Raw genomic sequence first — 24,101 nt, 5'->3', positions numbered from 1 at the left:
AAGCTCAAGCCAGGCGCCGCAGGCCATAAAGAGGAGCGCAGATTAAAATGGCGCCGCAGGCTCCCCGGGGCGTCCGCGCACAGACCACAGGAAAAAACAAAAATCTATAAAACATCTATCAACACCACTAGGCTCTAGGGGGTGGGTGGGCTCCGATCTCCCCATCTCCAATATTCTCTAATCCACAGCGTCGTCATCTTAGGCCGGGGATCCAGTCAGATCTCCGATCTCCATCTTCAATCTCCAATCTCCAACGTCGTCATCTTAGGCCGGATCAGATCTCCGATCTCAATCTCCAATCTCCAATCTCCAATCTCGATTCGGGGGCCCGGGGGAGGAGGGGGGCTCAAACCTTCAAGGAGATGCAATTTGGATTCATTCACACTGACCATCTCTCATCTCCAATCTCCAATCTTCTACTTGGCCACTGTCGCCGCCGGCAGCAATCTACGACCTCCATTTTCAATCTTCGATCTCACATCTGGGGCGGATGGCTGGGCGCTAGGATCTACAATCTGCATTCTCCATCTCCTATCTCCACATTTTGGCCCTGTTGCTGCTCAGAGCGATCTGCAATCCACAATCTCAATCTTCGATCTTTAGTCTTGAATGGGGAACCGGACAGGACGGATCTACTGGCGAGACTTGGGCGTGTCCGTGTGAGAGATCCGCTAGGATCTCCAGTCTTAATCTACTATCTCTACCCCAACGATCTACTCGTCTTGCGCAGAGATTTCCATTACTCTGTGCCAGCGCGCAGCCGGCACGCGGCAGGCGCGAGCGGCGAGGCCGCGCCCGCGCCCGGCAGGCACCGCCACCGGCGGCAGGCGGGGCGGCAGCGGGCAGGGCCAAGGGCGCCCCCGCGCGTTCCCCGTCTCTATTTGCGTGATGTAGCAAAAAGGTCGCTTGTACGTGAGCAGGCATATGCACTTCGGCTGCGGGAACGGGGAAGAGGAGCGTCGTGCGCGCCGCGTGTGGGTGTGCGCGGCCGCCGCAGGGCCGCACACCACGTCACATTATCGGCACAACGAAAACCCGGGGACACCCGATACCCACAGCACGTGGTACTCTGCAGGCATGCGCACTCCGCAGGAGCGGAGACCCTCGACAGCGTCCAGCTAGGCGTCTACACATCTCGGGGAGGAGCCCTACTCGTAGTCGTCCAGGTTGCAGTCGTCACCAAAGACCATCTCGTCCTCGCTGTCGTCCTTGTCCTCCGGGAAGGCGCCCTTTGAGCGGAGGAAGGCGAAGGCGGCGGCCATCGCCGTGTCCTTGTCCTTGAGCGGGAACTTGTTCGCGTCCGCGTCTTTTTTGACAATGGCGCTCGCGATCATGCCCTTGTCGGGCGACTCGGCAGGCAGCAGCTCGGTGGCAATCTCGGCCCCCACCTTCGCGCACACGTGCAGGAACCACTCGCCGATCGAGACCTTCTCCGCGAGCGCCTCGGGCACGTACGCCACCAGGGCGAGCTGCTCCGTGCCTGCCGAGAAGATCATCTTGCCGACGCGGCCGCTGCAGCCCTTGCGATCCTCAGCATCGGGATCGGGCTCGGCGTTCATGGCGTCCATCGACATTCTGAGCAGCTCGACGTTGCCGTCGGGGAACTCCAGCGTGGTGCAAAAGAAGTCGAGGCCGCCCTGCACGCGGAGCGACGTGGCTGACACATCAGGACGAGCGCTTTGGGAGGGGAGCGTGGGTTACGCAGGTTCAACGGCTGCGGCGTGGCGAGGGCTGCCGGGGCAGCGCGCCATGTCGGCAGCGCCATCAATCTCAACGCCCTTCTTACCCCCTTCCTTGACCACCTTGGCGATCAGCTTCTCGCGCGCCTTATCCGCCATGAGCAAACGTGGTACGCGACGGTGCACAGCGGGCTTTTTTCTCGTTTTCTTCGGGCGCGCCTGTCCGAGCCCGGCTGACCTAGTATTAAAATGAACTCGGCGGCACGGGACGCGGCACAAACGGGGCACTGTTCTTCACCTTCCTGCCTTTTGACCTACAACAACATGTACATGTACACATGTCCTCTTCCCCTTCTTTCCTCTAAAACCGATGTGTTTCTCTTCTTCTTTCGTGTGTTTTGGATGATTGTCAGAAAAAGAAATTTGACGCGAAGGCGGCGCGGCGGCGAAGGCAAGCTCCTTCCTCTCATGGCCCGCTGACGATGCTGCTCACGCGTCTGCGGAACAAGCTGCGGCGGCGGCCCGCGGCTCCTCCGGATCCATTTGGTCAGAGCTGGAACGAGGAGGCGCACGCCCAGGTGATGCTCCAGCGGCAGCGGACCGGCGACGAGGTGCTCTACCGCTACAGGACGAGCCGGATGAGCCTGCAGTCGGATGTATCGCTGCGGGCACAGACCACCTCTGGCGATGGCGTCTCGCTCCGCACCCAGCTCACCGGCGAGAGGAAGGCAGTGGCCGACGAGGTCCCGCAGAAGCTGGCTCCAATCGAGTCTGCGATGTGCATGCCCGCCGACGCCTCCAGCCCAAGCAACGGCAGCGACGCCTGCGACCTCAACGGTAGCGACGCCTGCGACCTCGCAGCGGACGACGACACGTCGGAGCGCACGAGTGCGATCCTTGGGTCCGCCAAGCAGCGGAGCATGAGCGCCACCGATTCGGTTGACGAGCTGGACTTCACAATGTCCACCATGTATGATGAGGCGCTCGCCGAGTCCGACGTGGAGGAGGTGGAGCCCCCGACCGTGTGGGGCCCGCTCGCGCGGCGGGCGCTGTCGAGCTTCACTGGCAGTCTCTCCCTCCCGCAGTGCCTTGGTCCGGCGGCCGGCACGAGCGCGACGGCCGCGGCAGAGCCGACGCCGCAGAGCGGCACCCCTCCCGGCCTGCGCGCCGCCGCCGCCGCCTGAAGCGGCCGGGCGCGCATGTTGCGCGATTGAGCGGCAGGGAGGGTGCACAAAGCGCAACAGGTGCATCCCCTGCCCCTGCCCTCTCTCGACCGGGACAGGCCGCCGGCCCGCCGCTGCGCCGTGCTGTGCTCGGTGTCGATCGGTGTGGCGCGGGTCGGCTCACAGCTTGCCTGCTGGCTTCTCCCTCGCGAGTATTCGTGGGATGAATTCGTGAGACACACGTGTGAGTCCACGCTGGGTGTATAGCAATGTTTTGATTTGAGGGCTGGGCGCTAGAGTATAGAAATCGAAAAATAAAATAACCGTCCCGGACTCCCGGTGCCTCTCCCGCGCGCCGGCTTAACGGAACGACCCCCCCCCCTCGTTATGCATGCACATGTACATGTACATGCACGTGCACTAGAACTAACGTGGCCTGCTAGGAGATGGGTAAAAGGGAGCAAGTCCCCGCCCATCCGATCTTTGTTTTCGATCTTTGACCTTTGCGGAGACCTTTGTGGTCGGCACCCTAAGCCGGGGGACTCCCCGTGATGCGGGGGACTACGCACTAGCCGTCTCGGTTCTACAGTCCCTCGGGCCCCTGCTGCTCCTAGATCTCCGCAAAGTCCTGCTCCTTCCCTCGTACCAATGTGGTTTGGCGCCGACGGACCGCCCAAACCACCACCCTCGCCCAGGGATCTACAATGCTGTCTCAGGTCCGACAGGTTCGGCACCGGGCACCGCCTCGGTATACAAAATGCGCCTGTGCGGGCGGACCCTTACAGATCACAGCAGGTAGGTAGGTAGGAAGGTGAAGAACAGCCAGGCTCGGACTGGACACCAACGCGGTATGGGTGGACGCTGGACAGGATGATGACGACACGCATGAGCGACACACAGACACAAACAGGCTCACAAGACACACAGCCAGCTGGCTGCCACACACAGACACCCTGAGTTGGCGTACACATAACTCAGGGCCACGTCCTCCCTGTCGCCCCCCTAAGCACACACGCGGTGCCAAGAGTACAAACAAGGGCACAACAACACAACAAGGCGACAGGAAGTAACGTGTGAGACTAGAGCAGGCTTGCTCCACCTCTAGCAATCTCGCCGCCCGGCGAGGCACGGACGAGACCGTGTGTGGGGTCTAGTGAGGTGTCTATGGACGCTCTCCTCACAGGCTAGCTGCCTTATGCTAGCCCTACCTCGCACTCACGGGTGATGACAATTCATTGGGTGAGTGTTTGCGAGCAGAAGCGCGTGTGCTAATTCTAGGCCGCACGCCATGGCACTATGACGGAGTTAGACGTGCGGCCGCAGCGCGCCCGCCGCAGGCTCGGCGATGCGCGCGTGTTAGCGAGAAAGTTGCGGGTAGAGCCATGCCCGACTTTTCGAAGGCGAGGCCTCTGCGACGAGTGCCCAGCCGCGCTGCGGAGCCACGCCCTTCGAGCCGCGTCCCTTCGGCACCGTCCCTGAGTGTGTCTCGCCTTGGCGACACACACTCGACGAGGACAGTCCTGCTGACGAGAACGTGTCGCGCGCCGGCGACGGTTGCGGCGGGGAGGTTTGTGTACGAAGCGCCGATGGCACGACCACCTCCCTGCATCGAAGGCCGGGGCAAGGGGTCGGCCCCCGCACGTTCCGCGAGGAACAGGAGGCCTCTACCCCTCCCCCGGCCTGAGCAGCTACGGGTGGAAGGCAGCCCCTCGAGTCGAGGGCGGCGCGACCATTGCGCTGACTCAAAGACCAGCTAGTTGGCCCGTTCAGTACAGATGGTCTCGCCGCCCCGCTCCGCGTCGCCCGCCCGCCGCGCCGCGCCGCCGCCCGATGAATATTAATTATTAATTAATTAACAAATAAGTAATTACCCCACCCGCGGCCGCGCCGCCCGCCGCCCGCTGCCTCGCCGCGCCGCCGCCTCGCGCCGCCCGCCTACGCCGCGCCGCTCCGCCGCCCGATGATTAATAATTAATAATTAATACCCGATGATTAATAATGTGTGAGTGTGTGTGTGTGTGTGTGTGTGTGTGTGTGTGTGTGTGTGCTTGTTTGCGCGATGGCAGGGAAGGGCAGGGCAGCGGCGAGCGCCAAGTGGCGTCGGCGACGCGGCGAGGACACGATGGTGACGCCCACAGCGCAGCGTGCGCGGCAGCAGCGGCCAGCGCCGCCGGCGGCCCACGCCGCATCAGCGGCGCTCTGAGTGAGTCAGGCTGCGCTGCACAGCCTGCTGAGCACGCTCCCGACGAGCAGCGCGCCACGCGGGCCCGCCGCAGGCGACGCGGGCGGAGAGACGATGCGCGTGTCGTAGGCGTAGGAGACAGCACTGGCGAAGCGAGGCGGCCGGCGCCGGCCCCCGGAGGCGGTTGCAGCGAGAGAAGCGAGGCAAAAGACACTGTTGAAAGGGTGGGGAGCAGCCTGCCGTCGAGCAGCGCGCCGCGCAAGCCCGCTGCCGGCGACCCGATCTAGAGCTCGTAGTCATGGTTCTATTCATTCATTCATTCAGCGCGCCATCGCGCCCGAGGCGGCCCGCCCTGGCCCTGTAGACCTTCCCAGAGAGCTTGGCGAGGCTGTACAGAATGCCGAGAGCATACTGGGCAGGCTCCCGTCGAGCGACGAGCCATGCTGGCTCGTCGCAGGCGGCGAAGATCACCGAGCGCTCCCTTGGGCGCGACAAGCGGAAATCCACGAGAAAGGGGAGGTCGCCTGATGCTTTCGCTCGGCGCCTGCTGCGCAGCTCTGCTGGGGCCGCCGCTGCCGCCGCGGCATGCCGCTTCGCGCGCCGGTCCCGCCAGTATGCGCGACTACTACTCGGTGAGCGCCGCGGACACGCCGCTGCCTTGCCCGTCACTGCCGCCCAATCAACCACGCGCCTCCGGCTGCTGCCGCAGGTCTCACCGCGTGGTGTCCTGCTGCCTTCGATGGACGAGCCCAAGAAGCCCGAGATTGACCCGCGGCGCAAGGACCCGCCAGGCACGCCTGGTCCGCGGCCCGGCTTCCTGCCGCTGCCGATGGTTGGCTCGGGTGACGACAAGATGGACGTCATGTCCCGGCTGCTCAAGGACCGCATCCTGCTGCTCGGGCAGGGCGTGGACGACGAGGTGGCCAACCTGCTTGTCGCGCAGCTGCTCTACCTGGCCAACGAGGCCGCCGAGAAGGACATCACCCTCTACATCAACTCGCCCGGAGGCGCCCGCACCGCCGCACACCCACGCCGCCCCGGAGGATGGCCGGTGCATGCGGCCGAGCTCAGGGCTACTCTCTGCGCGGGGGAGGGCTGCGCGGGACACAGCCTCGCCTGCTGTCGCAAACTCCACCTCGCCCGCCGACCCCTCGCCGCGTCGACCGCTCTTTCCTGCGGCCGCAGGCTCCGTCTCGGCTGGCATGGCCATCTTCGACACGATGCAGTACGTGCCGTGCGACATCAACACGGTGTGCTTCGGCACGGCGGCGTCGATGGGCGCGTTCCTCCTCGGCGCCGGCCAGAAGGGCAAGCGGCGCTCGCTGCCCAACTCGCGCATCATGATCCACCAGCCGCTCGGAGGCGCGCAGGGCCAGGCAGCCGACATTGAGATCCAGGCCAAGGAGATTCTCTTCATCCGCGCGCTGCTCTGCGAGTACATTGCCGACTACACAGGCCAGCCCGTCGACAAGGCGCCCCCCCCGCCCCTCCCGACCCCCCCACACACCCCCCCTCCCCCCTCTTCTCCGCTTGCCCCTCCCCCTCGCCCCTTCCGCCCCAGCGCCGCCCCTCTCCCGTGCTCCGCACGCGCAGGTGGAGGACGACTGCGACCGCGACTTCTTCATGACGCCAGAGGAGGCCAAGGACTACGGAATTATCGACGAGGTGCTCGTCTCAAAGGTTCGCATCCCCAGCGTCGCGCGGCCCGAGTTGATGGTGGGTTGAGACGCCCTCTTGCCCGCGTCGAGCCGCATCTCGTACCTACAGCACGCACGCCGCGGCCGCCGGAGGGGAGCGCGCGGGTGCGACCGGCTAGTGCGGCTTGGGCGCCGGTCGCGCAGCGCCCGGCGCCCTGCGCCCCACGCGGTGTGGCGGTGTAAACGAGGAGGACCACGGAAATATGCCGTTTGAGGAGGCAGCAGAGGCGATGGGCCGTGGGTCGTCGCGCGGGCGTGCGCGCTTGTAAAAGAAAGAAAATACTACGCCAGCATGCCTACCTGTACCCAGCGCTGGCTTCTGACTGTCGTTGCTGTCTCTCCCTTCTCGGCTGTCTTGTGCTTGTGCGTCTTGGGTCCGGGGTTAAAGAAAGAAAGAAAGAAAACAGACAAAACAAGGGGGCATGGGAGGACGGCACGCCGCCACCACACAGGGATTTTAAGGAGAGGGGTGTGATGCGCTAGCCGTCGCCCACCCTAGGGAGTCTGCCTCTTCCTATCTCTTTTCGCAGTCTCTCGCCGCTTCTCGCTGCAACCTTCATGCCACCTCGCGGCCGTCCCACTCTCGTCGTTCTCTCCCTTGTCACTTCCTCCTCTGTCGCGTCATTCTCTTCTGGGTCCGGTTGTGTTTTTGTCTCATCAACGCCTTTTTCTTTTCGTTTCGACTGCGGGCTCTACTGGCTCGCTCTACTGGCCCCCACCGTCTTTCCCCACCGTCTTTGTCTGCTAATGCCGCGCGCGTCCAAGAGTCCCGCACGCTCGCGCTCGCCCGCGTCCGACAAGCCGCTCGCGATGCGGCGAACCCCGCGCAAGGCGGCGCCGCCGGCTCGCCTCGGCGACGGCGACAACTGGGGATCGAGCCCGGCATCGAAGTGGAGCGTGCTCTAGCATGGGGGCCACTGTTGAGTGGTCGCGCAGCTCGAGAGGTCTGATGGAAAGTGTTTTTTCATCCGGTAGGGCGCCGCCTCCGGAGCCGACGCCAACCAAGCCGGCCGAGCGCGGCAAGGCGCTCTTCGACGCCGAGGACAGCACGGCCAAGAACAAGAAGAAGGCCAAGGCGGGCGGCGTGCTGCAGTGGTATCGCTCGCGGCGCGAGGCGAAGCCGTGGGTGTACGGCTTGCTCGAGGGCGCAGCCTTCGCCGCTGCCGGTGAGCTGGTGGCCACTTGCATCATCAAGCAACAGTCGGCCGACCCGATGAGGTGAGGACGGAGGGAGCACGACAGGGCGGGGAAGGGAGGGGAGGTTTTCCCGGCGGATACGGCACGGCGTCGCGCTTCACCGCGCCTCCTCCCGCCGCCCGCAGGCTCCTCTTCTTCGCCGGCTGGGGCGCGGTGGTCGCGTTCTGCGTCGCGCCTTGGCTCAAGCTCCTCTCCTCCCTCACCCTGTCGCGCCCGTACCGGCTACTCGACTCCATGGGCAAGGCGGTGCTCAACCAGCTCACGATGACGCCGCTCCTCACCCTGGTCCGGCTCGCCCCCCTCCCCCGGAGCACCCTCCGACCACCGCAAAGTCCGCCGCCCCGCCGCCGCCCCGCCACGCCAGTGCCACATCACCGTGTGCCGCCGCCCCGCGACTCAGGTCTTCGTCGCTGCGTGGGAAGTCATGCTCAAGAAGACGCCGGTGCCGGAGCTGGCCACGCGCGGCGTCGGCCCGATCTCCGAGCCGTTTACCGACCGCTACAAGCGCACGGCGCGACTCCCGACCCCCTCGCCAGCCCCTTCCCTGGCCAGCAAGCGATCCTCTACCAGACATGCCGTCCTCTCACCGCGCCGAGGTGAGCGCAGGCGGTCTTTTGGCTGACGGCGGACTTTGTCAACCTGCTCCTTGTGCCAAAGAACTACCACTTCCTCGTCGCCCTTGCGATGGGCGCGCCGCCTCGCCGACCCATTGCCCCGTACCCACACGATCCGACGCCCCGACGCCCACGACTGGCATGACCAGGCGCCATCTGGGCCGTCCTCTCCTCCCACATGATGACCTGAGACCTGGCGCGCCGCGGCCACAACCTCATTCGTTTCTCGTCGATTGCTAGCCTCGGCGTTGGGAGGGGTGAGCTCGCGCGCCCTTGCAAACTAGTCGAGGAGGGGTTGGGGGCCCCTTCCTCCGTGCGTCTCGGGACGCACGGCATGCGGCAGCCAGCAGCCAGCGGCGCGGCCCACGCACTAAGTGGCCCAGTACAGTCAAGAGAAACGTGTAGACAAAATTAAGAATGAGACTTTGAGAGTTCACATTGTCATTGAGATTTGAGTATTGAGACGAGTTTTTGTGGGGAGCTCCCATTTCGCATTTGTGGGGAGTGGCCCATTGGGGTGAGCAGATTTCTCATTCTAGTTTTCTAGGCAGATTCGATTTGTGACGCCATGACGAACCCCCGTGTCACAATCTCACATATTCCCGCCCGCGCGCGCGCGCGCGCCCCCCGCCCCCCCGAGCGCCGAGCCCGCGTGCCGCGACAGCCCGGGACTGCCCCGCCCGTCTCAGCGTCTGGGTCACTCAGCGTGTCACCCCCTCGGCCCGTGTCGAGCGGCGTATCATATGGCGGCGGTGGCAGAGGGGGCTCGCGCCGTGCCCCCCCCGTGCCCCCGGCAAGGCGAGGTGCCCGGCTAGGGCTACGCCTACGCGCTACGGCCCGAGTCGCGACCCCCTCGGCCAAGCCGCGGCGCCTGCGGCACACTTTGTTTGATAACAATCTTTTTGTACTCTTTGGCGAGGAGACGCACCTACCTCGCGTCGGAGAGAAGGGTACTCGCTATACTCCGCGCGGATTCACATAGCCGTCAAGTCGAAACTCAACCCGCCACCTCGCGACCCTCGAGAATATCGTATTCCCCGGCCTTCCCTCGCGAAAGAGGTCGTAAATCGAGGGGAGGGGTGTCCTCGAGCACATGCCTCGGCGAGATCACGAGGGGTCCCGTACCGTGCGGAATCGACCCTATCCAGTGCTCAAGTATTCGCCGAAAGCCGACGGTTGCTTTCGATAGCGTCCAAAAGTACTCACTACTCTATACCTGTACCACTCTAAACCTCTATAGTCTAAACCTCTGCTACTCGCTCGCGGTCCCGCCGGTGTTGCTGAAGGACCCGGCCCATCACGTTGGCCACGGCGCCGTGCTTCCCATCGGCATGGAGGCTGGCGGTCTCGAAGGGGTCGAGCGTGTGGTTGTAGAGCATGCGGTCCGTTGGGTGGATGGTTGCGCAAGACGCTCTGCAGGCCGGGATCTGCGTGCAGGTCCTCGAGCAGTACTCACTGTATGCGTACTCCGGGAAGCGGACCGTGTCGCCGTCGAGGTAGCGAGCGAAGACCGCGTCCTTGTGTTGCGCGCGCGCGTCGCGGAGGAGCGGGACCAGGCTCTCCCCCTGCAGGTGCGCCGGCGGCTGCACCTCGATGAGGTCGAGCAGCGTGGGGTAGATGTCGAGGTTCTCCACCATCGCTTGCACGCGCGAGGGGCGGAAGCCGGGCGCCTTGATCATTAGCGGCACGCGCAGCGCCTTCTCGTACAGCGAGTGCTTGCACCACGTGCCGTGATCATTGAGCTGGTAGCCGTGGTCGCTGGCAAGCATGATGATCGTGTCGTCGTACATGCCGAGCGACTTGACCTCATCCATGATGTAGCCAACGAGCCGGTCCACATAGGTGATGCTCGCATAGTACCCGTGGATCAGCGTGCGCGTCAGGTCTTCGGGCAGATGGTTCCCGATACTATACGGCGGAATGTCTTTGTAGACGGGAAGCTCATAGAAGTTGAGCGAGCGAGGCGGGGCACCGTCCGGCAGCTGGTCAAACTCCGCCAGCGGGAGCTGACTGCGGTTGTAGAGGTCCCAGTCTCTCCGCGGCGCGTCAAAGGGCAGGTGCGGTCGGAAGAAGCCCACGGTGATGAAGAAGGGCGTCTTGGTGGCATGTGCTAGCCTCAGATCTTTGATCACTTTCAAAGTCATCTTGCCATCGGGCAGCCCAGCCGTTCTGAAGTCGTCGCCGTTGGTCTCGATGATTCGGAACGCCGGCTTATTACACCCAAAGCACCCCCACCGCGATCGTGTGTAGTCGTCCCAATCCTCCCCGTCCTCTTCCTCTACCTCCGCAGGTAGCCCATCGTACGGGTGGTCAGGCCTTCCACTGTTGTGTGAACGAAGGACCGCAGGGGCCTGAGGAGGCGGCTCCGTGAGCGATTCCAGGCAGCACATCCCATCCTGCCACCGGCAAACGCCAGGAAAGTGCTCGCTCTCTGTGATCCCGCCCGTCCCACCGTGCCCACAGATTTGGTTGAACGACGCCACATTGTCGTCGCGGTTGTGGTATATTTTGCCGTTCGAGATGGTCGTGTAGCCGGCGGCCTGAAGCGTCGCCGGCAGATCTGGGATGCCAGGGGGGCCTTCAAGCGACGCGAACGAGTCATATTGCAAGAAGCGCTCCGGGGTCGGGTAGAGCCCAGTCAGCATGCTCGCGCGAGAGGCTCCGCAGGTTGGGACCTGACAGTACGCGCGCTCAAACACGACGCTGTCCGCCGCGAGCGCGTCGATGTGGGGCGAGTGGATCTCGGTCGATCCGTACGTGCCAAGCGTCGGCCGGAGATCGTCTGCGATCATCCACAGGATGTTTCGCAGCGGCGAGGGCGGCGGCTGCGGCGGATTCAACGGAGGGGGGGAGGGGGACGATGGCGGTGGCAGCGAAGGTGGAGGTGGGGCTATTAAATGTATCGGAGGCGGTGAAGGTGGCAGTTGTGACGGCGAAGACGCTAGTGGCGGAAGCGTAGTGAGTACACGACACACACACACACACACACACACACACACACACACACACACACACACACACACACACACACACACACACACACACACACACACACACACACACACACACACACACACACACACACACACACAGCTACTAAGTGCCTCGCCGCCCTCGCGGGGCCCGCGGGAATTTTTTTTGCGCAGCCTGGGTTCGGACTTTTTGCGGCGTTGGTATGGTAGGCTCACGCAACCCACCTCGAGACCATACCCCCCCGCCTGCTGACAGACCCAGCCTCCCGGAGACCGGGGATGGGCGGTCAGGGCGACAGATCTGCTGAGACCGGCCGAGAGGAGCCGAGAGGGAGCCGAGAGGGAGCCGAGAGGGAGCCGAGAGGAGCCGAGCGGAGCTGAGAGGGAGCCGAGAGGGAGCCGAGAGGGAGCCGAGAGGAGCCGAGAGGAGCCGAGCGGAGCTGAGAGAGAGGGCGGAGAAGAGCCGAGATTTTTCTCCCGCTCGAGCCTGGCGCGCGTTGGCGTGCGATTCGTACAGATGTGCGCTTGTGGGTGCGTGACTCGTCGGAGGCGTGTTGGCGCGCCGGCCGCGTGCAGGGGTGCGCGTTCGGGCGCGTGCCTCGTCGGAGGCGGCGTGTGAGCTTATACGTGGGGACACTGAGCTTGCGTTATTGTTTTGTATTAGCGCGGCCCAGACGCTACACCGGCCTTCACTCACCGGAGGCCAAACTCAGACCCGGCTCACTGGTCACCGCCGCGCAGCGCGAGCAGCGAGTGGGCGGCTCACTGGTCATCGCCGCGCACGCGGCCCGTGTCCTCGAGCCCGAGCCGTGCCTGTGCGCGGGCGCTGAACTGCGGCAGCCTGCCGTTGTACTGTGCGCTCTCCGCGACAGTCCCGCCGACGACGAGCACCTTGGACGGCCCGACGTGCGCCTCCTCCCGGTTGCGGCGGGGTGGCCGCCGGAGCACCGCATCTTGCTGGATACGCCATTCTTTGATCGACCACCCGACAGGTACACCAACCCGGCCAAATCTCGGGTGGCGCTGGAGGTGCACGGAGGCGGCCGCAGGAGCGCTGCATCGCTGCTGCTGCACGGGCCGCGCGTACGCCACCGCCGCCTCCACCGCCGTGGCGAAGCAGCCGAGGGAGACCCTCCTGCCGTCCACCTCGCGAATGGCTCGGAAGCGGCCCTCGTCCCTGCTCACGCCCTTGTAGCCGGTGGCGCTGGTGCTCGAGAGGTGCAGTCGCAGCCCCTCCGCCTCCGTCGGCAACGAGGAAGCTGGCGACAGCCCCCCCTCGATGAGCGTGGCGCGGCAGAGGGGGCAGGTCGCGGTGTCGCTCTGCACCGACTCGATGCAAGCTCGGCAAAAGACGTGGTTGCACGCGCTGACGACCGGGTCGGCGCCAGCCTCGTCGATTGTCTCGAGGCATACGGGGCACTCGTGAGGGATCGCGATGGGCGAAGCCGAAGGCAGGATCCGAATGCCCGATCGAGTGTGGCTCCCAGGCACCCAAGCCAATCCCCGGGTAGAGTGGAACTTGTTGCGGCCGCCCTTGAGGTTCTCTGCGGCCGCTCGCCCCTCCTTCGAGCGGGCAAAACACAGCGCCGCAGCCTCCCCCGATCGGAACCGGCCAAGCACCACTTGCACGCCCCGCCGGCTCACGGCGGCATAGAACCTGTTATCGCCCGCCCCTCGTGTCTTCACATTCATGTAGCCGCTCGCATTGTTTGACGTGATCAAGGACAAGCCCTCCGCCTCTGCCAGCTGGACGGCTTCCTCTGGAGTGGGCTCTTGCGGGTCGGCGACGAAAACCGAAGGGCGCACCATCACGCTCGTCACGTCACGCTCAATACGTCCTTCTTGCAGAGTTTTATTTTTTTGTGTGCGTGCCTGTTTGGGAGAGGGTGCTACACCGTCGCGGCGGCGGTCCTTACGTGTCTGGGTCACCGTCGCGGCGATGGCCCTTACGCGTGGGGCAGAGGTGTGTGGCATGGTGGTGAGCAGTGGCGAGCGGCACCCGAGAGAAGCGTAGCAAAAGTCAAGCCTGCAGCCATTGACTCGTTCGGATCTAAGGAAGGTTGCCCACGGCGGCAGAAAGTTTTCGATTCCGCGCAATTACCTAAGGTGTTGAACAGCTTCTTAGCATAGTGAGCGTCCTTTGGTAATCTTATTTCCCGAATCCGGACTCAGATCGCCCGACCGCGTCCCGGGCATCTACGGTCGGATTCGTGAACAGGCACCCATCCACAATTCCTCTCTCTCTCTCTCTCTCTCTCTCTCTCTCTCTCTCTCTCTCTCTCTCTCTCTCTCTCTCTCTCTCTCTCTCTCTCTCTCTCTCTCTCTGTATCACAGGTGAACAGCGCGGTATGGGTGGACCTAGGGGTGGACGCAAGATGGGCAGTGGCGGCCACACAGGAGCGACACACAGAACTTTCAGAACCACAAAAAAGCACACAGATCCACAAAAAAGAATATCCCTTAACTGGGTAGGCCAAAAAAGAAAGAAAGAAAACAGACAAACCCAGACGAGGGATGGGGGAGGAGGACAGGGTCCCCACCTGCACGAGCAGGATTTTGGAAGGACGATCAGGGGGACAGGTGGGGTAGGCCACAAGACAAGCGTCGATCCCGGTGAATTCTTCTTCAAGAATTCTTCTTCCTCTCTGTGAAGCCAAGCTCGTCCGCTGATCTACTAGATACACCCGGCAATGCGACCGCCACTAAGCACCGTCGCCCACCCGCGTGTCCTCGTAGCGACGCTCGGCTTTGCCTTGCCCGCGCCGCTCGCATCACCGGCCGTCTCGCGCTGCTGCACTATTGCGCTCTGTGCCGCCACGCCACGCCGTCGCTCGCTAAGCTCCAAGCCCGGGGCGGTACCGCCTGGTGCGCTGCCGCCATCGCTCACGGCCGACGAGACGAACGTATACGCGGGAGAAATCACGGCGCGGGTGCTGAGCGAACGCGAAAAAAAGATCGTCGCCTACCGGCAGCAGTACAAGTGCGCCGGCTGCGGCTGCCTCCTCCCGCCTACACACCAAATCGACCACATCGTGCCGCTGGCGCTCGGTGGCACCAACGGTCTCACCAACCTGCAGGCGCTGTGCGTGCGCTGCCACGTGCGCAAGACGCGCGGCCAGCGGCACGATATGCTCTCCTCACGCACCGCGCGCGAGGCGGCCGAGGTAGAAGGCGCAGCGCTCCAAAATGCCGCAGCCGTCGCCGCCGCCTCGCCGCCGCCGCCGCCGCCGCCGCCCGCGACGCTCGCGCTTGATGCGCTCGAGCTCTCGTCGCTGCAGCTGCTGCGCGGCATGAACCAGCAGCAGCTCGCGGCGGTCGTGTGCGCTGACGGACCCTTACGCGTCGCCGCCGGCCCGGGCACGGGGAAGACGCGGGTGCTCACCGCTCGCATTGCGCACCTCGTGGAGGAGGCGCGCGTGCCGCCGCAGCGCGTGCTGGCGGTCACCTTCACCAACAAGGCGGCGCGCGAGCTGCGCGAGCGCATCACGAGGCTCATCGGCCCCTGCGAGGCCGACGCGATCACGATGGGCACCTTCCACTCGCTCTGCTTGGCGATACTGCGTCAGGACATCACGAGGCTGCCCGAGGAGCTGCCGTACCGCAGTGGCTTCGCGGTGTACGACGAGTACTCGAGCCTCAAGCTGATCAAGAAGCTCAAGATGCGGCTCGAGGGCGGCAGCGCGACGGGCGCCGCCGAGCAGACCGCCGAGCAGAAGAAGAAGGACGACTTCAGCGCGGGCGCGGTGCAGGCAATCATCTCGGCCGCGAAGAACGACATGTACGACGCGCAGCGCTTCCGGCTGCATCCGCCGGCAAAGCTGCGTGCCCTCGGCGCGCAGAAGCTACGGCTCGCCGCGGCGGTCTTCGAGGGCTACCAGCAGACACTGCGCGACGAGAACATCATCGACTTTGACGACATGCTCCTCCTCACCGAGACGCTGCTCCGCACGAGCGAGCGCACGCGGCGCAAGTACGCGGGCCACTGGCGCCACCTGCTCGTCGACGAGTTTCAGGACACCAACTCGGTGCAGTACCAGCTGCTCAGCCTCCTCGCGCGCGACCACAAGAACGTCTTCGTCGTTGGCGACGCGGACCAAGCCATCTACGGGTGGCGCGGCGCCGACATCCGCAACCAGGCGCGCCTTGATTCCGAGTTTGCGATCCGGACGCTCCCGCCCGCTGTGCCCGCCGTGCCGCTCCCACACGGCGCATACGAGTCGGTGCAGGCGCTGCAGACGGCCGTCCAAGCCATCCCGCTCCCGCCGCTGCCGCGCTCCGGCGGTGGGCGGCAGCTCAATCTGGAGCTCAACTACCGCTCGCGCCAGGGCATCCTCGACATGGCCATGCGCCTCCTCTCGCCCGCCTATGCCGCCGACCCGAGCGCGCAGCTTCGGCTCGTCACGCCCGAGGCCACAGCCGAGGACGCTCTCCTCGAGCTTCCCGACGAGCAGTGGGTCGACGCGCCGTCTGCGGCCGAGTGCGTCCAGCTCGTGCAGCTCGAGGACGGGGAGCACGAGGCCGAGTACGTGGTGGACGAGATCCTGCGGATTCGAGACGCCGCGCTCGCCGCGCACTGCAGTCACACACGCGCCCACACTCGCGCGCCGACGCCGCCGTCGATTGCGATCCTGTACCGCACGAACGCTCAGTCGATGGCGTTCGAGCGGCGGCTGGTGCGCGAGGGCGTGCCGTACGTGCTAGCGGCGCAGCGCTCCTTTTATGCGCGCAAGGAGATCCGTGACGCGCTGGCCTACCTGCAGCTGCTGCGCAACAACGACACGATCGCGCTTGAGCGCGTCCTCAACGTGCCGCCGCGTAAGATCGGCGCGACGAGCGTGGAGGCGCTGTACGCGGCGAGCGAGGCGTGCGGCGTGAGCCTGTGGCGCGCGGTCGAGCTGTACGCTACCTCTGCTGCGCCGCTGTGCGACGCCGACGCGGCGCTCATCGAGGATCGCTTGCCCAAGTTGAGGGCCAATGTCGTGAACGCCGTCCGCGGCTTCTACGAGCTGATTACGCGCTTTCGCGCGCTCGTCGATCAGGCGAGCGCGGCGCACGAGGAGGAGGAGGCGCTCAGCGCGCGGGGCGGCGCGACGGCGCTCGAGGGCGACGGCCGGGAGGGGGAGGAGGTGGTGCGTCTCAAGATGGTGAGCAGCGAGATCCGCAGGCGGCTGCGCGACCCATCGGGGCGTGACGACGAGGGGCGCGCCGGGCTCGCGGACGACTACTCGATGGCGGAGGCGGAAGTCGCGCTGGAGGCGATGGCGGCGGAGGCCGAGGCGCTGGCCGAGGAGCGGGGCGGCGGTGGGGCGCGGCTCAGCGAGGAGGCGCGCGACGAGGACGGGGGCGGCGGCGCGGCCGGCGGCGGCGGCGCGGCCGGCGGCGGCGGCGCGGCCGGCGGCGGCGGCGCGGCCGGCGGCAGCGGCTCGTTGGCGGCGATGCTGCAGCTGCTGCTGCGCGAGAGTGGTTACGCGGCGATGCTGGACAAGGGCGGCGACGACGAGGCGGGTCGGTGGCGCAACCTCGGCGAGCTGGCCAGCCTGGCGAGAGAGCGCGAGGTGTACGAGCTCGACGCTTTCCTCGACCAGATCAGCTTGGTGTCGGACGTCGACGCGCTCGACGAGCAGGGGCAGCGCAAGAGCGCGTCGGCGCGCGGCGCAGTGCAGCTCTCGACGATCCACGCCGCCAAGGGCCTCGAGTTCGAGCACGTCTTCGTGACAGGTGTCGAGGAGGGGCTGCTGCCGCATTACTATTGCACCGACGACGGGGAGGAGGTGGAGCAGGAGCGCCGGCTGCTGTACGTCGCGATGACCCGAGCCAAGGAGCAGCTGGTGCTCACGCACACGGCGGTGCGCGCCCGCTGGGGCAAGGTGGCGCTGTGCGAGGGCTCGCGCTTCCTGGGCTGCTTGCCGCAGGAGCTGAAGCGCGCGGTGGCTCGGCTGCCCCGCCGGAGGAATCACCGCCCGGGGTGGCGTCAGCCATGACAAGCACCAGCACAAATCACCACTTCCCACTTGATTTATTTATTTCTCCGAGGAGCTCTTACTACACGATGCGAGGAGGGCGAACATACGATAGCGCCGTCTCCTATCTACGTTGCGATGACGCGCGCAAGATGGTGCGTTTCCGCGATATACTTTTAAGAAAAACGAGCTTAATCCTCTTAAAACCAAAGGTGCCACCTATAGGTGCAAGTGGTCCAATTACAGGTGTCAATACCGCCAAATAAGAAATCTTTTTTTCGTCTCCACGCACACAGTGTGTCTCAGCGGGGCGTCCCGGCGTCCGGTCTATCGTCTGTATGAACATGAAGTAGGACACATAAATGCCATTATACTCTCCACACCGCACACGTACACGTGTGACACAGCTGACATGGATGTTGGATATTAGGTTGGATACATCTGTGGCAGCACCCATGATTGCCCCCATCTTTTGTGAGAGAGAAGACTTTCCAGAACGCAGAAGAGAGAAGGCCAACGATGACGGGCCTAGCAACGGTATCTTCTTTCTTTCTACTTTCTTCTATCGCCGGAGGACCTGTGTCTCCTGAGCTGTGTCGGTGGAGAAACGGTGCACTTGGAGCACTTGGAGTGCAGTGCTTTGGGTTTCCCCTAGCTAGCAGCGGAGCGCCCCTTCTTCTCTCGGAGCTAATAGAATAGGAGCTAAAGAATACTCTCCGAGGGTTGGTTCCGTGTACCAGGTTTCCCCTTAACTGCTGCAGAACGCCCCCTCCTCTACTCGGAGCTAGTGATAGAATACGCAAGGCGTTGCTTGAATTCTTGTATCAATCAGCGCCACCTCGATCGACGACGACGACACCCCACCCACGCTGCACGCACGTCGCTCGCTCGACCTTATGAGCTCATTCGCTCATTATGAGCTGGCCTATTTAGCTCGACACCCGTCCATTCGTCCATTCTGCAACCCGGTCATCTGCCTCGATCAATCTGAGCAATCCCCAATGGTGTCCATCCTCTGCAACCGAGGGTCCATATCTAGACAGTCCAACCGAGATCCGCGACCGGAAGGACTTCTGCGAGGAGCGATCGTTCCGCTGCACCCGGCCAACGCATGGCCAGCCTGGCGCTGGCCTCGGCGATATTAGCCCAGGTGCTCGACAAAGATTGCAGCGTCCCTGCCAACACTCAGGGATGGCAATATTGCAATGACGCAGCGGTATCGGCGGGAGTTGTCGCGGGCGGCAAGGTTGGGTGCCAGAGTTGGTGTGAAGGGGAGGCAGGGTGTCGTTTCTACTCGTTCTTTGCCGAAACCAAGTGGTGCATACTCACCTCGACCTGCGAGCAGCGTTGGCTTTCGCGCCAGGAAGTGACGGTCACCTCTTGCTTCCGCGGGCCGCCGCTGCCGCCGCCATTGCCACCCCAAGCAGAGAAGATCTGCGACGTGATCGTGGTCACCGCCTCCCTGACGTATTGCCCTGATCCTATCCTCGACACCCGCCGTACTGCAACGGAAGCGCAATGCCAACAGAGGTGCGAGGAGGAAGCTCAGTGCCGCGTCTACATGTATTACAGCGGCGGCTGGTGCGTCTTGCTCGAGGCGTGCGAGAAGCGCTGGCCCATCGTTCAGGCATCGGACGAAAGGGGCCTTCGAACGGTCAACATCGCGAAATGCGTAACACGTGAGCCCGTGGCGTCCCCATCACTTCCGCCATCTCCGCCTCTTCTGCCGTCACAGCCTCAAGCAAAGTGCTCACGCTACTGCTATAGACTCACGAGGGGGTGGGCGCAGAAGTGTCGATGGAAGTCCCGGGCATGCTCTTCGTGCAGCGAGTGCTCAACCTTACCCTCTGCATCTTCATCGCCACCGTTGCCATCGCTTCCTCCGTTGCCGCCCCCGCCACCGCCTCCGCCGCCGTTGACTCCTCCGCCATTGCCACCGCCGCCACCTTCTCCGTCGCCACTAAAGGCGTGCGTGTACCCACATTCATCTGCAGGCAGCCACGACTTTTGCTACGGCGAACCTCTGTTCCTGGGAATGGCCGGCGGAATCTCGTGCCAGCACCGTTGCGAGGCGGAGCCGCGGTGTCATTTTTTCTGCGTCTGGGTCTCAGGTTGGTGCCGCCTCACCGAGAGCTGTAATGCCTTTGGTGTCTCCACGACCCGAGTCACCATTACAGCCTGCATGGCACCACCGCCATCCCCACCATCGCTTCTGCCACCACCGTCGTTGTCGCCGCCACCTCCTCCACCCTCGCAGCCGCCCTAGGGCAACTCACCTCGGATTCGCTTACGAGGGCGGGGAGGCGCAGCAGCGAGTGGCCCAGCCGCACGGAGCTGGTGGCGTCTGCTCGGAGACCGGCCTGGTGGGCGCTGATAAACACTTCCACACAGGAGTGCGTGTGTAGGGGTGAGCGAGTTGGTGAGCGAGTTTCGCCAGTTATCGAGGCGGACATATGTGTCACCCGTACTGTGACCTGGTACCCCGACCAATGCTTTTAACGGACCGCGGCTCCAAGTGCGGCGGGATTTTACGTTAGGTATGTTGTTGTTGTGTGTATTATGTTTTAGGTTTGTTGTTGGCAAATCAAGACAAAGAGCTCACACAGAATCACAGCGGGAGGAAAGCGGCGAGTCGCAGCAATTCCTGGGGTCCTTCCTTGTGGCGGGCCACCCTCAGAAAGGCATGGATGCCAATCTATCTGGGGTCTCTCGACCGAGTCTATGAGTCCTGGCCGCTCCCGGTGGTGGTATAGGTTGAGCAACCAGTGTATTATGTAGGTTCGTTGTTTAGGCTTACTTACTGACTCTCTCTCTCTCTCGTCGTGTGTCGTGTGGTCGTCGTGTCTCGTTGTTAGCAGATCAAGACACAGAGCTCACACAAAATCACAGCGGGAGGGAGGAAAGCGGCGAGTCGCAATCAATTCCAGGGGAGAGGGGTCGTTGTGGCGGGCCTTAGGCTGCACAGATGTTGTTCCTCGCTCACCCCGTCTCGTTTCCTTTCCGTGTTTCTCTACAGCACCCTCTCGTTTCCTCTCTAGTTTCCCGAGGAAACTCCATGGAAATCAGCTGGTTTGGGCCCAAAAAGCAAAATCAGCCAAATCGGCAAAATACGTAAATACCGGGTATTTTGCCGGTTTCCTCGTTTCGCCTCAGATTTTGCCCCAGACCAGCTCTCAGACTCAGGGAAACTCGAGAGTTGCCAGAATGGAGCCCAAACACCCTCTGGTTTCCCTAGAAATTTCCGTCCGGAAACGATAAAGTGCTGGCTGGAACCCCTCTGGTTTCCTTTTTGGTTTCCGGAAACATGTGTGCTGTGTGCTGGCCAAGGCGGGCCACCCTGTCCAGAGAGGAACAGGTGCCAGCCAGTCTTCTGAAAACTCGCAGGAGGGAGATACTCGAGTACAAAGAGACGGAGGAGCAACGTCCAACGAGCGCCCTGGCGTAAGCCAAAGATACTCCCAGTCTTCTTTCTGTGTGTTGTGGGTGACCGAATCAGGGAGAGAGAGAGAGATTTTGAAGATTTTTTGAAAACTTTCTTTTCCGGGCTGGTAGCCCTGAAAGAAAGAAAACAGAAAACGCAGGCCGGAGCCTTGTTAAAAAATGTTTGTGTTCCCCGGCCGGCGACGCCGTCGGCTTGATGCCTCCGCCACCCGTTCATGTGGAACCGCTGATGCCTGCTGGCCCACGGCAGCGGCGCGGTGGTGCGATGGCTTTCCTCCTCGACATAGCGCCCATCTTTGGCTGGCTTCGTGATTATCCAGTACGCTCGGCGCTGGCGCACGACATCAGCGGCGGAGTCACGCTCGGCTGTATCCTCATTGGCCAGTCGCTCGCCCACGCTAAGCTCTGCGGCGTCGAGCTGATCATCGGGCCCTACTCTTGTATGCTCGGGCCGGTGCTCTACGCCGTGTTTGGCACGTGCATCCACTCGTCCATCGGCACGGGCGCCCTAATCTGTCTCCTCGTCGGTGAGCACGTGCCTGCCCGCGACTAGCGTGGCAGGGTGCGACACTCTGAGCCTTGACCGCAGGTGAGGTGCTCGTGGAGCACGGAGACTCAGTCGAGGAGCGCTCGCGCATCGCGCCGTTCCTCACGATCCTCGTCGGCGTCATCCTGACCCTCATGGGCGTGTGCCGGCTGTCTGGCCTCGTCCGCTTCCTCTCGCGGCCGGCGCTTAGCGGATTCATCACCGCGTCCGCCCTCCTCGCGATGCTCTCGCAGGTGAGCCCGATGCTCGGTCTGCCGGACAGCGCCGGCAGCATCCAAAAAGTGTTGTTGCACCAGCCAGAGCGCTTGCTAGCGGTGAAGTGGCCGACGCTGCTGCTGAGCGCCGTGGCGACCGGCTACTTGCTGAGTGCGAAGAGGCTCAAGCAGCACCCGCGGCTGAAGCCACTCGGCGACTTCAAGGAGCTTGTGCTGCTCGGGCTCGGCGCCGCATTCTGCGCCGCATGGGACCCGCCCGGCCTGAGCCAGGCCGAGTGCGTCGAGCACCCGCTCTGCGTCAAGGTAGTCGGGCGGATCGAGCCCGGCTTGCCGCACGCGCACTGGCCGCGGGTGGGGGCGGGGGATTGGGGCCTCATCCACAGCATGCTGCCCGGCGCGTGCCTTGTCGCGCTCGTCGCCTTCCTCACCTCCTTCGCCGGCGCGAAGAAGTTTGGGCTCGAGGACGGGTACCAGATCAAGCCTTTCAACGAGCTCATCGCCATCGGGATGTGCAACGTCGGCGGCGCGCTCCTCGGTGCCGTCCCCACGTCGATCGGCAACACCCGCATGGGTATCGCGAGGCAGTGCGGCGTGCAATCGCAGCTGGGTGCGAATGTGTTTGTATCCATCTTCATCGCGCTGGCCGTCCAATTCTTCACGCCGTGCCTCTTCTACATCCCCATGTGCGCGCTCAACGCCATCATCCTCATCGGCTCGAGCCACATGCTCGAGTTCGCCCACGCGGGGTACCTGCTCGAGTTCGCGCGGCACAAGGAGTTTGGTCGCGACGGCAGGATGGACGTGCTCGTGTGGATCGTCGGCTTCGTCAGCACCCTCTTCCTCGGCGCCTTCAAGGGCATCATCTCCGCCGTGGTGCTCTCGCTGCTCATCATCGTCCTCCAGGCCGCCGGCCCCGCCGCAGACGGCAAGGGGGGGGCCCCCCCGAGGGCCCCCCCCCCCCCCCCCCCCCGCGCCTTGCCCCGCACAGGTCGTCAACCCACACATCGCGCTGCTGGGCCGGCAGCAAGAGCCGCCCCAGAGCGGTGTGCCACACCAGCCGCCCCGCTTCCGGCACCGCTGGGTCAACATGCGCGGCCAGCGAGCCAGCGGCGGCCTCGTCGCGACGGCCGTGGAGGAGGAGCCCGGCGTGCTCGTCTTTCGCTTCGAGGGTCCGCTCTTCTATGCAAACGTCGACCAGCTGCAGGAGTGGCTCGAGGCGGAGGAGCTGCGGCGCATCGAGGAGAGCCCCGTCGACTACGAGTTCAAGGCAATCATCTTCAGCGCGATTGCGGTGCCCTTCCTCGACACGACCGCCATCGGGGCTTTGCAGACGATGATCCGCTCCTACGCCGACCGGAACGTGCTCTTCCTCATCGCAAACACCTTCGCAAACACGCGCCGCATCGTCGCCGAGACGCTGGGGGCGGACCAGAGGCGCGCCTTGCGCGAGGACCTGCGGCCGCGCCTCGCGAGCTGCACCACCGTCGACGACTTTGTAGAGCTGGTGCACGCCAACCGCGCCTTGAGCAAGGAGCGGCCCCGGCCCCTCATCAGGACGACTTCGTCGCTGCTCTCGCTGGCGTCGTTGGCGTCGCTGAACGCCACGCCACCAAAGGGTACCCTCGCCGATCGCCAGTGGCCGCTCCAGCGGCGGCCGTTCTCTCTAGCCTGCGACCGCACGCCAGACGCAGAAATGGGGCGTTTCACCGCCTCCACACCCGCGTTGTTGTCGCTCGCCCGCCCGATCACTCCGCGCGACCGTGCCGCTGCCGGGAGGGCGCGCCCGTTCGACAGGTAACACAGAGAATTGCAGACAACTGCACAACTGCTGCGGAGAGTGTGCTCTCTGATAGTGATTGAGTTATTTGCACGTTTGTCGTTTGCGGCGCGCGACCGAGGTGGACCACGGTGAGAGCGTGAGACCTTCATCTCGACAAAACCCCCCCCAAACGGTACCCGCCCCCCCCTCCAGCCTCCACCTGAAGAGCCCGCGTAAAGGCTAAAGCTTGGACGATCGACCACCGCCGCCAGAGCGAGTTGCTCGCCCGAGCCGCGCCGCTATCGCCGCAAGAGCGTGCACAGACAAGCTCGGCACTCAAGTACAAGTGGCTCAGTCCGTCGGAATATGTGTCCTGGGCTCAAGGGCTTGCTGGTCACCCCGGTCTTCCCACACCACCGCAGACGCGTACGAAACTGACGAGTCGTCCATGGTGTACACCTGCAGCGTCGGAGCCGAATCGAAATCAACCTCTCCCTCTATATGAAGATATGAAGAGCACGGGCTCGAGGTGAGCCGCGGCGCGCGCCGAGGAGGACTGCGCGTACCGCACGAATTGAAGGCTAAAGCTCGAGTTCTCCAGCGCGTGGAGCAGCAGCGCGATCGGGTGCCGCCCGCCTGAAGAAACGCTAACGTGGTTGCAACCCCGGTGTGCTC

The 24,101-nt window shown here is 63.9% G+C and overlaps 9 protein-coding genes across 9 annotated transcripts in view; 6 read left to right on the top strand and 3 right to left on the bottom strand.

Annotated features, from left to right (window-relative positions):
- Positions 1-916, top strand: part of EMIHUDRAFT_453064 (hypothetical protein) — a gene marked incomplete at its 5' end in the record, with an annotated part of 3,068 nt that extends 2,152 nt beyond the window's left edge. Inside the window, one exon of the mRNA XM_005761021.1 lies at positions 867-916. The remainder of the gene's footprint in view (positions 1-866) is intronic.
- A 232-nt stretch (positions 917-1,148) lies between these two features.
- EMIHUDRAFT_106019 (hypothetical protein) lies at positions 1,149-1,838 on the bottom strand (the record flags this gene model as incomplete). Its single annotated transcript, XM_005761020.1, has 2 exons — positions 1,149-1,637; positions 1,803-1,838. The coding sequence occupies 2 exons, from the start codon at positions 1,836-1,838 to the stop codon at positions 1,149-1,151; spliced, it is 525 nt and encodes a 174-aa protein (XP_005761077.1).
- A 283-nt stretch (positions 1,839-2,121) lies between these two features.
- On the top strand, positions 2,122-3,145 carry EMIHUDRAFT_358846 (hypothetical protein). The gene has a single exon (XM_005761019.1). It carries the CDS (start codon positions 2,162-2,164, stop codon positions 2,861-2,863), a length of 702 nt encoding a protein of 233 aa, XP_005761076.1. The 5' UTR covers positions 2,122-2,161; the 3' UTR covers positions 2,864-3,145.
- Positions 3,146-5,551: 2,406 nt separating this feature from the next.
- On the top strand, positions 5,552-7,005 carry EMIHUDRAFT_465547 (putative endopeptidase Clp; the record flags this gene model as incomplete). The annotated part of the gene is made up of 5 exons (XM_005761018.1): positions 5,552-5,656; positions 5,734-6,145; positions 6,210-6,487; positions 6,618-6,930; positions 6,978-7,005. The coding sequence occupies 4 exons, from the start codon at positions 5,552-5,554 to the stop codon at positions 6,747-6,749; spliced, it is 927 nt and encodes a 308-aa protein (XP_005761075.1). The 3' UTR covers positions 6,750-6,930; positions 6,978-7,005.
- Positions 7,006-7,443: 438 nt separating this feature from the next.
- Positions 7,444-8,998, top strand: EMIHUDRAFT_438286 (hypothetical protein). The gene is made up of 6 exons (XM_005761017.1): positions 7,444-7,614; positions 7,697-7,939; positions 8,044-8,203; positions 8,319-8,429; positions 8,525-8,606; positions 8,682-8,998. Exons 1-6 carry the CDS (start codon positions 7,469-7,471, stop codon positions 8,720-8,722), a joined length of 783 nt encoding a protein of 260 aa, XP_005761074.1. The 5' UTR covers positions 7,444-7,468; the 3' UTR covers positions 8,723-8,998.
- A 775-nt stretch (positions 8,999-9,773) lies between these two features.
- Positions 9,774-11,324, bottom strand: EMIHUDRAFT_217387 (hypothetical protein; the record flags this gene model as incomplete). Its single annotated transcript, XM_005761016.1, has 1 exon — positions 9,774-11,324. The coding sequence occupies one exon, from the start codon at positions 11,322-11,324 to the stop codon at positions 9,774-9,776; it is 1,551 nt and encodes a 516-aa protein (XP_005761073.1).
- Positions 11,325-12,266: 942 nt separating this feature from the next.
- On the bottom strand, positions 12,267-13,313 carry EMIHUDRAFT_217386 (hypothetical protein; the record flags this gene model as incomplete). Its single annotated transcript, XM_005761015.1, has 1 exon — positions 12,267-13,313. The coding sequence occupies one exon, from the start codon at positions 13,311-13,313 to the stop codon at positions 12,267-12,269; it is 1,047 nt and encodes a 348-aa protein (XP_005761072.1).
- A 1,469-nt stretch (positions 13,314-14,782) lies between these two features.
- Positions 14,783-15,610, top strand: EMIHUDRAFT_44073 (hypothetical protein; the record flags this gene model as incomplete). Its single annotated transcript, XM_005761014.1, has 1 exon — positions 14,783-15,610. A coding segment is annotated over one exon (828 nt), but the record flags the coding sequence as incomplete, so codon positions are not given.
- Positions 15,611-21,170: 5,560 nt separating this feature from the next.
- Positions 21,171-23,621, top strand: EMIHUDRAFT_453061 (hypothetical protein; the record flags this gene model as incomplete). Its single annotated transcript, XM_005761013.1, has 3 exons — positions 21,171-21,432; positions 21,495-22,561; positions 22,656-23,621. The coding sequence occupies 3 exons, from the start codon at positions 21,171-21,173 to the stop codon at positions 23,463-23,465; spliced, it is 2,139 nt and encodes a 712-aa protein (XP_005761070.1). The 3' UTR covers positions 23,466-23,621.
- Positions 23,622-24,101: the final 480 nt, after the last annotated feature.

This window comes from Emiliania huxleyi (genome assembly GCF_000372725.1).
Source record: "Emiliania huxleyi CCMP1516 unplaced genomic scaffold EMIHUscaffold_73, whole genome shotgun sequence".
NCBI lineage: Eukaryota > Haptophyta > Isochrysidales > Noelaerhabdaceae > Emiliania > Emiliania huxleyi.
The sequence above is the reverse complement of the archived record's forward strand: the minus strand, read 5'-3'. Positions and strand labels throughout refer to the sequence as shown.

What these genes read in the sequence shown, in the direction of transcription:
- EMIHUDRAFT_358846 (XM_005761019.1), top strand. Translation starts at nt 2,162, where the DNA reads ATGCTGCTCACGCGTCTGCGGAACAAGCTGCGGCGGCGGCCCGCGGCT.
- EMIHUDRAFT_438286 (XM_005761017.1), top strand. Translation starts at nt 7,469, where the DNA reads ATGCCGCGCGCGTCCAAGAGTCCCGCACGCTCGCGCTCGCCCGCGTCC. An exon ending in CAGTCGGCCGACCCGATGAG is followed by an intron (nt 7,940 to 8,043) that starts GTGAGGACGGAG and finishes CGCCGCCCGCAG; the next exon opens with GCTCCTCTTCTTCGCCGGCT. An exon ending in CCGACCGCTACAAGCGCACG is followed by an intron (nt 8,430 to 8,524) that starts GCGCGACTCCCG and finishes AGGTGAGCGCAG; the next exon opens with GCGGTCTTTTGGCTGACGGC.